Here is a 13361-nt window from a genome sequence, read left to right as displayed (position 1 = left end):
TACTTCTTACAATAGTTACAAATTATCTTTAAAAGTAACAGATAAGAAACTATTATAAAAAATGAACTTACAATTTCAGTTCTCTTAATAAAGCTTCACCATCAGGAGGACCACAGCGTGATAAGAAAATCAAATTTGGGTCTTGTCTCATGAGATTATACCTCTCAAAACCTTCAAAAGAAAAAAAAATTGTTTAACACTTAATATTAAAAACATAAATAGTATGAAAATTAGTAAAAGAAATACTTTTCAAAAGCAGGCAGCATTATTTAAACGATGGAAGAGCAAAAATATGATTTTTTTTTTGTCATGAGAATATTTTTTACAATTGCAGTGAAGCCTCAATATAACTACACTCTGCGAGATAAGAAAAATGTTTTAAGGAAGTTCTTATACCGAGAGGTAGCATTACCATCAGGCACCGCCAACTTTATGCTGTTGTTGAATAAAATTATGCTATTTATTATGCTCTTCTGAATTGGATCTGTTATTACCACCATAAAATGTATGAGTTTTTATTCATTGCAAAAAATTGTAATTGAGTAGTGAATGAATAAAACCCAGATGGTGGTTTTTCCTGGAAAGCAGTTTACTGCACAACACTATTGTATACTACACAGAAAGTAGCTTCACAGCAACTTTACTAACACATTTGAAGGGTTGATGGTGCAAAATACCAATACTATTAGACAAACTTGAAATAACAAAAACTGGTGAACAATTTCAAAATATATCAGAGGGCATTTTGAGTAAAATAAAAAATATCACTAGCAGTTTTGAAATCTCCTAAAAAAAGTATCATTACAGAGGGATATATCTTAGTAAAGGATATCATTGCATTGAGAGGAGTTTGGCATTAGACCATGGGCAATTACAAATACTATTTGAAAAGATATCATTATGGAGGGATTGATCATTGTATAGTGTGTTGTAGCAAGGTTCCACAGCACATTAAAAATCTTATTTTACAAGAAATTTAAAATATATCAAGTAGGCGATTCTCTACGATCAATGCGAAATTAAAATTACGGTAGATTCTCAACAATACGTCCATGCACTAGTCTGGCCATTCAGAAATTCATTGATTTTATGCTGGTTTTCTTAGAGTATTTGAGAGGAAACCATGTATATGTGCAAAAGTTTATATTATTCAAATGGGTCTTTTCAATTAACTTCCAATAATCTGGCACACCCTGGTCTGATATAAGCAGGATTAGCAAGTCTACTGCATTGATTATTAAAGAAAAAATTAAAAAAAAAAATTTCTTTTCATGATCATCTCATTAACATAATTAGATATGGAAAAAAACTTTTACAGAATACCAACCATGTTTGTATATTCCAATAAGCAGGGATTTATCTACTTCTTGGTCCCACCATGGAGCTGGTGGTTCTCCATCTGCTAAAGGCACTTCAAGAGGTATCATACTAAAACAGTATCGATAACATTTAGTTAATAACAAGAGAAGGGAAAGGAAATATCTGTGAATTATAATATTTTAAAAAGAACTAAAGCATAATGAATGGAAATTAAAAATATCAAAAACTGACCTAGCTGGAATGTTTGCAAATACTCGATCATGCAAATCTCGTATGATCTCATGTTTCAAGTAATACAGCAGTCTAACTCTCAGTAAAACTCTGAAAAAATAAAACACACACATTTCAAACCCATCGTTTTTACATATAGAAAAAACGTGACTAATCATTTAAATGCCAAACTATGAACAAAGTTACTTTTTGCTCTAAAATTCAAGATTCTTGGTCATTTTATATGCCTATTCATAGATCCATTTTGAAATTTCAAGAAAAAAATGTGTATTCGTTTTCTACTATGTTCCATAAATGGAACATTAAAAGGAACATTGGTTCTTGAAAGCGGAAGAGGTGAGGTGAAAGCGGAAACTGATGCTACCTGTAAGTTATATGTACATGGTGATATTTTTGGAATATCATTATAATAAGGTATTTTTTACTTCACATCACCAATTCAGAACACATATTTGTTTTATTTATCCCAAAAAAATTTACAGATTTTTCGTGATTTATTTCTAACGCTTGTGATAAGATGGAAACACTTTTTTTATTTAACTCAAAGTTCTTAACTCATTTTTTACTTAGCTAACACATTCAATATTTTTTTTGGTGCACAGTACACTGTCCTAGCATTGTAGACATAATGTAATGTCCATCAGGTGATTTGAATTCCATTCCAGTAAAAGCACCACTTTATGTAAATATTCAAATTCTTTTTTATTGTAGCAAAGATTTATAACTTCTATTTGAAATTCCAAATTGAAATATGCAAACACCTGGCCCAATTCTCGCAACTTTTTTTGTATATCCAACACGACATAAATGGCATGTTCAAAGCATTTTTGAATAACTTTACCACTATTTATTGATTTTTAGTTGCTCCATAACTCTCGAGAAGTTTGTTAATTATATCAAAACACCACTTATTCCTTCGTTACATATTTTTTAATATTTGTGGTTTCAGTATGTCGGTTTGGCTTTTGTGAGAGTATGACTTTGTTCTTACATAGACCAATTTGTGGTTCATGAGTGATAATTTGATGCAACATAACTGCCACCCCAACCCAGAAAAATGTATATACTGAACCAATAGATTTGTAATCATCTTCAAGTTATCTTTTTTCACACTTAATCCTCGTCATCATAAAATATATAAAGCATCAGCAAGTGCTTTGTCACCAAAGCACAGCTTGTGCAGTGTCCATTTATGGAACATTGGCAGTAAACTGATTGATGTACAAGAAATGTGCACGACAAAAATATTTTCTCATGCTTCATAGATAATGACATAGCAGGCAGATATTAAAAATATATTTTAAATGGTATTGAAAATTAGAGAGAAGTAGTACAGTAAAAATCCCTCTCAACGGAAACCCCTCAGATGCAGCCTTTTTACAGCCAAATTATATAATTTTCCTCTTTATAATAAAAGTATGCATTCAAAACCCCAGATTTACATAAGAATTTTTTGTCTCACCGGTGTCTGCAAAAGACAGGTTTTACTGTATAATGACTTTGCAGAGGTTTTTGTGAATATTCAAAATTCTTTCATAATCCCTTGAAATTGAAAGGATCCCACAGCATTATACAAAATTAAACATACCAGTACAGTATTAGCAAATGAAAATAAGAGCTGTTCATAGCAAAGGCTAAGATGTTCATAGCAAAGGCTAAGATGTTCATAGCAAAGGCTAAGATGTTCATAGCAAAGGCTAAGATGTTCATAGCAAAGGCTAAGATGTTATCACAGCACATAAATATGGTTACATCAATGGAAGTTTTATGAAAATAATTTTTTTTTACTTGTTCGCGTGTCTGTTAAGGTGTTTTCTATAAGCTTCATCATTCAGTAAAATATCAGGATTGTACTGCTCCTCTTTGGCCCATTCACTCTCTTCAATGACTGTATCCACAGCTTTTACTTCTTTTTTTATTTTCTTGCCCTTTCTCCCTCTAGGAACAGGAGCTGACAAGCCTACAAAAAAAGAAATAAGCAATAAATGCCTCAATTCAGTTGGGAGAGCAAAATTGGTAAAAAAAATTACTTTCCACTCTTCTATAATAAAGGATCTTAAAATATCAAAGACTCAATACTTGTATGTGCCAATTTTGATACTTTGAAGATCTTCCAGAAATGAATATGAATTCAAGTTATCAATAATTTGAGCTACAGAAATCAGACTTGATGGATTAAAAATTACTTGCTCCAAAAATTTTACATTCACATTATATACATGCATACAAAATGACTTTTATATAACTACTTATTTTTAACACTTATGCACTGATTATAACAGATTAGCAACATGGAATCCCGATAAAAAAAAATTGCATGATGGATGGTGTGCATCCATAAAGACTGTCCCCATTTATAATATAGAAATTTAGAATTACTACTGGTGAGGAAATTAATTCAATAAGGATTTATTATAATGATAAATCTGGCACAACCATGATGATGATCTATTTGGAGTCCCTACTAGCCCCGTTTACATGTGGGGTAGAATTGGGAGGTCTGGTACTCACCTGACAACTTTTTCCCCTTGTAGACAAAGAGTAGTAGAAACAGGAAAGGAAATATTTATACCCTCTTCTATGAAGATTCTTGCAGTGCACACATACCCCCCCCCCCTTTCCTATAATCCTTTGTGATTTTTCCCTATTGCGGAGTGAAGGACACCATATTTTTCATTTCCCTTGTAAACACGGCTACCGAGATTTCTAGCCCTTCTAAATATACAGCCCCACCTATTCTATACTCAAGATAAAGTTATTACACGAGTACACTGATTAATGTTACAAAATACCAACCCTCTAATTATACAGGATGTCCACTCTTTATTATTCAATAGCTAATCCTCTAACATCCAATTAAAAAAATATTATAAATGCTGTCATGCATCATCCTAGAAGCAGTCAAATCAGAAAAAAATTCTTGAAATTTGTGAAATATTTTTTTAAAACTGTACTTGAGTCCCATAAGTCATATTTACAGAACCATCATTGTGCCCAGACATGCAAAACAAAAAATAATTACTCTTTTACCAAAACTAATGTTATTATGATGAGTTATAACAAAAAAATTTGTATTTTAGGCACCTTCCTCTCCTTAAAAAAAAATAATTACATCATTCCTACCAAGCTCTCGAATCAAACATTAAGGAATAATATTTTTGACTTAAACAACTTCTAAGCGTGACAACATTTGAAAAATTTCTTGTAAGAGGAAGTTCTCTCTAAAATTAATGGTTTAGGAATTAGCTGTAATATGACAATATGTGTGAACACTCTGCTACTTATGAAAACCGAGATTTGGCAGTATATAAATCTCAATAATTAAATCCAGAAAATATATATTACTTGATAATTAATAATCATCATGCTTTTAATAAAATATCATCCAGTTCAAAGCAAGGTCCATGCACACATAAAATTAATCACATATCAAAAAAAAATTATGTAAAAAAAGTAAATGGGTAAAACAAAGCATTTGAAGCATCGTGGAGGATAAGAAGGCAGGAATGAAGCAATTTTCGTAAGATGCATTATGGGTCACAACAAAAAGAAAAAAGGGGATATGAATGAGGCAAAGTCAGGGCCGGTATTATAACACTTAAATGACGCGTTTCACCGATTTCAAACTATGAAATAGTTTTATAACCTAAAACTAAAATGGGGGGAAAAAATTTGGGTAACAAAATACAGATAAAAGAACATTTAAAAACAAATAGCACAATACAATTAATGGCATGACCAGTTCTGAAGAGATTTTTTTCTCCCTCAGGACAAGATTATCAAAATTAAAAGAGCGAGAAACCGAAAGAAAAAAATAATAATAAAAAATAAATTCACGCTATTGCTGCTTTGGATTTCAAATTGACATTATTTATATTTTAAAGGTGAATATGTATTATAAAAACCTTTCCGATCCTCTTAAGATTTATCAATTCCCCCCCCCCCCAAACCTCTGTATGACTATCTCACAAGCTTGAAGGTGGAACATATAAACCTCATCTATTAACTTTTTGCCAACAATGAATTGAACACTGAACGAAGAGGAAAGAAAAAAACTTTTTACTCAAATTAAACAGAAGAGTAATCTCTCTTACTCAAAGCTGATTGCCAGACATAAAAGCTTTTATACTTTATTTCATGTAAATATGGTCATATTCAAATTTCAAGGCATAACGATTCCCAAAAAAAAAAAAATTTCCAATAACAATTTCCTGAATTACAAAGTTTTTGTATGTTTTTTATCTGAATTAATGAAAACATAAATTACTTCAATTATCTGATGCTAAAGATTACAAAATTTATTCCGTTCATATAAATATACTATTTTATAGAAAGTATCACACACCCTCTATATGTTTGAATTCCACTGTACACGAGAGAAAAATTACCATACAGTGGACCAAACTTTTGCTGCAATACGATAGCAACCATTATTATTTAATTAGACAACAATATCGGAGACCTTGCCGCTGACATAACTAATAAATACTCATTCACTTTAGTTATAATTCTTGAATTTCGATTTGAGATGAAAAATACAATTTAAATAGCTACGACTAAACTAAACTGAAAATTGAAGTTTGATCAAAATTGAAGTTTTAAAAAACCCAATGCATGTTTAGAATTTTCAGACTTTGTGTTTTGAACACAAAGTTTCAACAGACTAAAAATAAATGGAATAAAGATTTTGTAGAATAAAATGTGAAAGATGTATTCAAAATATCATATGAAGTATGAAAGGTTCCATGAGAAAGTGAATGATACATGAGTACTAGCAAAGTTGTCACATAAGTTCACAAAAGCACCGAGCTATTTATTTATGAATTTTATTTTCAAATAGTGAGACTTGTCCATGTCATAATTTCATAACAAATACGTAATAGGTCAGATTATTTTTCTATGTAAAGATTTATCACAGGGATACCTTGGATACCGGCCCCAACGCAAAAGCAGAGGCATGGATATGGGCAAAAAGGGAGAAACGAGAAAGCTGCAAGCCTAAATTTTATTTGCAGCAGCACAGCAGCATCATCACCATTCAGATGCGATATTCTTACCCTTTTCGTCTCCAGACATCCCTTCACCAGACCCATCCTTCTCAAGTAACATATCCACTTCTGAATGCATAAAAGAAAATCTGGGTCATACATAAACACAAAAGATATGACCTTCAAATACTGAAAATATGCATATTTAAAAAAACTAAAACCTTTGTTTTTCCTAAAAAAAAGGTGAGAAAATGGTATAAAATATGCATAGGTTGGTGCCCAACCCTCACTGCTCAATAAATACCTGCAGTAAGTACAAAAGTTGAATTTTTTTCTTTAATTTATAGCTTGATAACAGGTGCACAGTTTAGACAATTTTGGTAGAAAAATTTTATAAACACTGCTTATTTCACAATTCAAATTTCAGCTAGCATTTAAACAAGAAAATATTTTGCTTCTTTAACCTTCAATGATGAAGTTTTTTGTCGGGAAAAAATAAATGTTTCATTCAATAATTTTTGGCGCACTCATGTCAGTTTCTGCACAGAAGAGCTAATTAGACTAAGGCCTATGGATTAATAATGGATTCTATACAACTATGTTCTACATTTATTTTTAATATCCCTTGATGAAAAATTAATGTGCAAAACCACCTGATAAAAATATTTGTAATTATCTTGGCATTGTTTCTTTTCTGTGTAAGGAAGTATTCTGGCACACACTAATCGTGACATCATTTAACATCCTTTGGCACTGTAGATAAATGTCTCATGCCACATAGGCTATGGCAAAACTTCAGATGCATTCAAAAACATAGTGAAAAAACCTGTTCCTCATATTTAGTAGCATTTTTTCTGATTTTTTTTATTTTTAAATTTAAAAACATCTTTTCAACTAAGAAAAAAAATTACAAAGTTGCTTTTGAAAAGAAAAGGGAGGCAAAAAGCCAAATGTGAACCTCCACTCTAGATAATGTATTCTGAATAAATTCAAGAAAACTTCTGCACAATTCAACCTCCAGTAAAACTCAAGAAAAAGACCCAATAATTTTTTCCCCTTCATATTAATGGCATAGATAAAATTTTTATGGAAGTTTGGGTTATGTATGTTTGTTTTCTAGTTATTCAAGCTATTAATGTAATACTGAGAGAATAAAACTTTTGTTTGATGATAGAATTTCCTTACATTTTGGACATGGGGGAAGGGGAAAATTAAAATTTGCATAATATTCATATTTCATATTATGATGGAAAAAAAATTGGGAATCAAAAAGTAATTTATTTAGATGAAATAGGACTCGTGTCAACTAAATGCACATCAAATATCATATAAAATGTTTCAAGAAAGCTGTCAAATGTAAAAAAATAGAATTAAAATGTTCATACCGAGCATACCTGAGTGGTTCCGATGAATAGGCTCCTCCCCATCATATGTTGGACAAATCAAATCCCAAATAAAACTTTTGATTTTTTCATCACCTTTATAATGCAATAAGCAATATAAAAGCTAGAAAGAGAAAAACGATATATGATCAGCACCATGCTCGACATCAAATTCAGAAACTATAAACTCCCGGGTTATGAAAACAGTGAGAATATGTTTGGGACAAATTAAAATCCAAATGATAAGATAAAACCTGACCCTTAAAATTTTTTGTGGTTCAAGTTTTACAGTCAAGATATTGTTTGAAAATCTTACATACAACTTGGGACACACTAACCCAAACTGAGTTCAGAAAAGCTTGATTTGTTATTCTGGCACACGTCCCCCAATGTAGTTGAGGCTTACAAGTAGAACAGACTCTGGCACTGCAGATTAATCAAGTATGATAATTCTGCTTTTATCAGAGATTGACAAATATACCAAGCACGAGATATTGCCATGGTATGGCAACTTGAAAATTGGTATTGGCTCCTGAAGTTTTCTACATGTAAGTACCAAATTGGAGTTTAAGGACAGAAGGAAAATTTTTCAATTAAATTTTTTATGCCAATGTAATGAAAATTTATGTCTGTGTGCTTACCAAGATGGAAAGATGTCACTAAGCATCAGAAATTAAAAAAAAATAAACATGTGTGTCTGCAGAGCCTTAACTAGAAATCAAGGTCATTTTTGTTGGAGAGGAAGCAAATGCAATTTTGCTACCCCCTATAATAAAAGTCACTATTATAAAAGTGTTTTTGTTTCCTTAAAATTTTAACAAAAACTTTCAAAATTTGTTTATATAAAACAATCATATAAAAAAAATTCTGTTTGAAAAACAGATCTAGAGATCCCATTATATGGTACACGATGATGTCTTATGCATAAAATATATTCATTTTAGCTGGGAAGTTTAAATTCATGAAAATTCCGATGTATTTATAAATAAATTAAGACATACAAAACCAGTACATTAAAAAAAAAGAAACCCATAAAAACTTACTATAGTCCTAGAAATGTGTTCACAATCTTTATGTGTAATACGTCTTCTGAATTGGCCTATAGCAATGCATTCATCCCAGCGACCCCAACTGCAATAAAACAGAAAAATTATAATTTTATTGAAATTGGTTTCTTTCAATAAAGAATGCTCATGTCAGTTGTACACAACTGAATTTCAATTCTTCACATTTTCTTTAATTTATCATTACCAAATTCTGGTTTTTTTTGCAGCACTTGTCATAAATCTAGTGTATCTCAACCTTTTAGTATTCACAACCCAACTTTCTAAATCACAATTTCAATTATGCACTCCCTCTTCTCATTGTCTTATCTTTGATAAATTGGGTTTTCTGCAGTTACTGCATTGAAGTCAAAATATAGGAGTTTATAATAACGGAAAATAAAAATTCACATATTATTCCACTTTTGGATTCAAAGTCTTTAATACATAATTTATCATCTAATGAAAAGCTTTACCTGAGGAGACATGCTCAAGTTAGCCACTTATTCGTTATTGAATGTTGAATAACTGATAAATATTTTTCATGGCACATCTATGTATGTTTTAGCTATCTAAGAGGATTAATGTTTCATTTTGTACAATCAGAATGAATTTTTATCATTTTTGTTTCAATGATTAGCTATTTTACCGCACACCTACTCCAGTCATATATTGCCGTACAGCAATTTCCAAACAGTGGAGTTGCGTGGGAAATGAAGACACCATCTATCAGTGGTTGCCCCAGGCTTGGTAGGTGAAGAGCTTGTTTCATGTTCTTTGCCCGGATTTGAACCCGTGGACCTTGCTGGTAACCTTCATTAGTGGAAGACAGCATGCGCCACTCAGGCGCTTCAATGATTGGCTGTTTTCTATTTTAGACATTTTATTTCCTTAGTGCCTTCTATTTTGTAATCTCACAACCCCTTTAACCCTTACAGCGGCAATCCCAATTTCAGGTTCTTAAAAACCTTGCAAAACAGCAATCCCAAAATATTTCGGGTTCTTAAAACTGTCATTTCGACATTGACAAGCCCAAATAGCGTGGCAAGTTTTCTTCTCATATCATTTCCTTTTCCCACCCCTGTCCTGCAATCAATTGTCAGTGGACAGAGACGGCTTCTGTTCAAAAACTGACAACGGAATGAGGAAAGAAAGGATGTTTTTCCTTTTCCTTTGTGGTTGTATATGTTTATGCTCACAGCATTAAATAACAAATTTTTTTCCCCTTCCTTGTTTTTTTAATTAATATTTACATTTGCAGGTGGGGGGGGGGGAGCTGAATGGAGATTAGTGGAAAAAATTCTTGAAAATAGGTAGCAATTTCTAGAAGATTTAGTGATTTTCACTGAGGCAGTTATGATACAGATCAGGAAAATTTTAAAAGCCACTCAAAGGGTTAGAGGTGGTGAATTACCACATAACTCTTGATTATTCACATAATTTCTTTTTTTATATAAACATATATTTTAGGGCATTTAAGACCAAACAATTTTCTCTAAGGCTGGTATTACACTATAAAAGTTTGATAAAAATTTTATTTTAAAACTCGAAAAATATAACCAATAAGCACACCTGTTACATTCGAGCGAACTTATCTGCCTATTGGTTGCAATTTTTCAAGTTTTATAAATGAACTTTTATAGTGTAATGCCAGCTTAACATGCACCTAATACTTAAAATAAAACTAAAAAAATGTAATTTTCACAAAACTCGTACTAAAAAATTACAAAGACCAATCAGTTGCTTTGAAGGTACAATATATTGCATATATAAAAAAATTAATATATTTGAAACCAAGAATACTAATATCAACTCACCCAAAGGTAAGTAAGCCTTTCTCAACTTTGAAGCATTCAGCCCTAGTCCAGTTACCAGGAGCAATTTCTTCCATATACTCATCGTCTTTCTCCCGATCAAGTGCACGGCCCCTGTTCTTCGGTCTTTTAGATAATTTTGAAGAACGCTTAGATGCCCGTGTACGAGCAGAGATTGACTCATCATCCTCATCACTAGTTTCAAGATCAGTGAGATCCAACATATGATCATCTGTGCCAAATCTTCTTGTTTGCGTCCGACGTCTTGGTTCTTGTATAATTAATTCATTCTACAATGTAAAAATTTCAAACATCAGTTTTAATCAAAACAAGATTAGCAACTAATTTCAAAAAAAAAAAAACAAAAAAAAAAAAAAAAACTATTCCCACAGATCAACAATATTTTATTTACATATTGAAAATCTCTGGAATTAAACAATTACTCATGTCCTTTCACAACATGCTTTCAAGCACATCACATCAAGTACAGATAGTCACAGGCCTATGACCATGATTGGTCTGAAATAATCTGATAATTACCACCATTTATTCTAGGTCATTTATGTCCATTACCTTACATAAACTTTCATTTTCTAATTGTTCATTTTTACATCAATAGAGTTATTACAGTAAATATATGAAGTTACAATATACTACTGCACTGTTAAACCCTTCTTTTGCAGATACTGGAGGGGGGGGGGGAACTAAAAAAAATTGGTCTGAGTGGTGACAGTTAATCAGGGGTTTGAAAAAAATGCATACTTTTATTATACAAGAGAAATTATTTGGTTGTAAAAAAGGGCTACCATTACCCAGTCAGCTAGCAAATTAATTTCTCCTTTTTATAAAAGTCTGAAGATAATAAAATATATTTTCCTTATTACAATTTTTTCTGAATACATTGAAACTGACTTCATGTTCTTGACTGTTTATTTAAATCAACAAAAAAAAAATTATGATAATTGAAATAATTACTAAGTTTTAATAACAAATAATTACTTAGTTTTCAAAAATTAAACTAATTACTTAAAAACTGAAGTGACTGCATATGCCATTGTAACCAACTGATTTAGGCGATTTTTATTGTATACATGAAAAAAAAAAAATTTCTAAAAAATGGAAAAATAATTTAACTTTTTAGGTGAATATAAACACCAACATTATAAGGGAGGGGGGGGGGAAGTTGTTCCGAATGTTGTTCAAAACTTTTTTCAGTCATTTTCCAGCAAATTTTTCAATATTATTTTAGAGAAAAAAGTTGAGCCTCTTACCATGGCAAATCAAGCCTATAACAAAAGAAATTTGTGATCCTATCCCAAATGATGTTCTCATATTAGATCTGATATAGCAAACCAAATTTTGGATCCCCCTAAAGTTTATTACAAGGTTTCACCATATATAAATTTTTCTAATTTTTTCTTCATAACAAAACAGTCATAATCAAGTCACTATCTAAATATGTATCTCATGCTTTATTTTTAAAAACATTGGTTTCATTGCCATAAATAAACTCATCTTATATAAATATTTCCCTAAAATAGCAAAAACCTATGAAACTATTTATAAAAAGCTACACAAAGATTTTAAATTAGGAATAAAAAACATACTCTATTTTTCAATTCATCGACATCCAAATTGGCTTTTTTAGCCCATTTCTCCCAGAAGTTAGGATCATCTATTTCAATGTCAGATCTAGTACTTGCTGATGCAAAAGTGGCTTTTGAAAACGTAGAACCCTGGACGCCACTTTCCACATGAATCACTTGCGTACGTCGCAAGAGAATCTGATCAATGTCTTCCTCACAGAACTTGTCACCAGCATTATCATCTTCCATAAGAGCTCCATATGCACCTTTTCGAAGCAGGTCTTCTATTTCTTTCTTTGACATCTGTTGATTCTGTTTAAGAAATGTATGGACAAATTACAACTTTTGTTGAAATGCTGAAATTTAATAATTTGATTTTGATGTGAAAATTCCAATTTCACAAGGGTTTATATATATATGTGATGTGGTAGAAAACCCTTTCATTGCATTTAAACATTCCTCAAGGCCTACAGATTTTCAAGTACAACTACACATAAATGTTTTCATCCCTCAACTATCAGAAAAATTTGTGATGGAAATCTAAGGGGCATGTGTGTTAAATAAACTTAAGCATTTCCTACAATTTCTGGCAACTTGATCACTTTTGTTTCTTTAAAGAATAATTTATAGTGTTATCTATATAACCATAAATAGAATCGAGAAAATATTTTCTGTCATATATATATAACTTCTCTTCCAAATAAAAATGGTCTTCCCTACTCATAAGGTATGCCCAGTGATTTTTGACTATATTTTTGGACTTTTTAATTTATTTTTTACTTTTTCATAATTTTTGTAAAATATTCCTTGTAATTATTGTATTCCTGTGACTTTGTATATATTTTTCTCATGCTTCTTTGAGCTTTTAATCTGAAGCTTTGTATATATCAAGTTCTCAGCCACCATGTTCTCAACCACCTCGTTGGACATTTTGCCTGTTGTGGCGTTGTATTTGTATTTTTAAAATATTGTATTTTTTAACATTTTTTCATTGTCT

At 31.2% G+C, this 13361-nt stretch overlaps 1 protein-coding gene across 6 annotated transcripts in view; it reads right to left on the bottom strand.

Moving 5' to 3' along the window:
• The window catches only part of kis (chromodomain helicase DNA binding protein kismet), a 92317-nt gene that overhangs the window by 37415 nt on the left and 41541 nt on the right, over positions 1-13361 (bottom strand). For 3 of the 6 annotated variants that reach the window (XM_089245579.1, XM_089245570.1, XM_089245598.1), the window contains exons 23-31: positions 12386-12676; positions 10782-11068; positions 8965-9052; positions 7925-8045; positions 6609-6668; positions 3340-3511; positions 1552-1641; positions 1328-1428; positions 72-171 (exon numbers count right to left, since the gene is read on the bottom strand). In XM_089245579.1, the coding sequence (XP_089101705.1) occupies positions 72-171; positions 1328-1428; positions 1552-1641; positions 3340-3511; positions 6609-6668; positions 7925-8045; positions 8965-9052; positions 10782-11068; positions 12386-12676 (1310 nt within the window). The remainder of the gene's footprint in view (positions 1-71; positions 172-1327; positions 1429-1551; positions 1642-3339; positions 3512-6608; positions 6669-7924; positions 8046-8964; positions 9053-10781; positions 11069-12385; positions 12677-13361) is intronic. The other 3 variants (XM_089245588.1, XM_089245653.1, XM_089245736.1) reach the window with 3 other exon arrangements.

This window comes from Pholcus phalangioides, unplaced genomic scaffold (genome assembly GCF_987345545.1).
Source record: "Pholcus phalangioides strain wild (caught in Gottingen) unplaced genomic scaffold, Ppha-v1.0 ptg000001l_1, whole genome shotgun sequence".
NCBI lineage: Eukaryota > Metazoa > Arthropoda > Arachnida > Araneae > Pholcidae > Pholcus > Pholcus phalangioides.
This window is presented reverse-complemented; position numbering and strand designations above follow the sequence as displayed.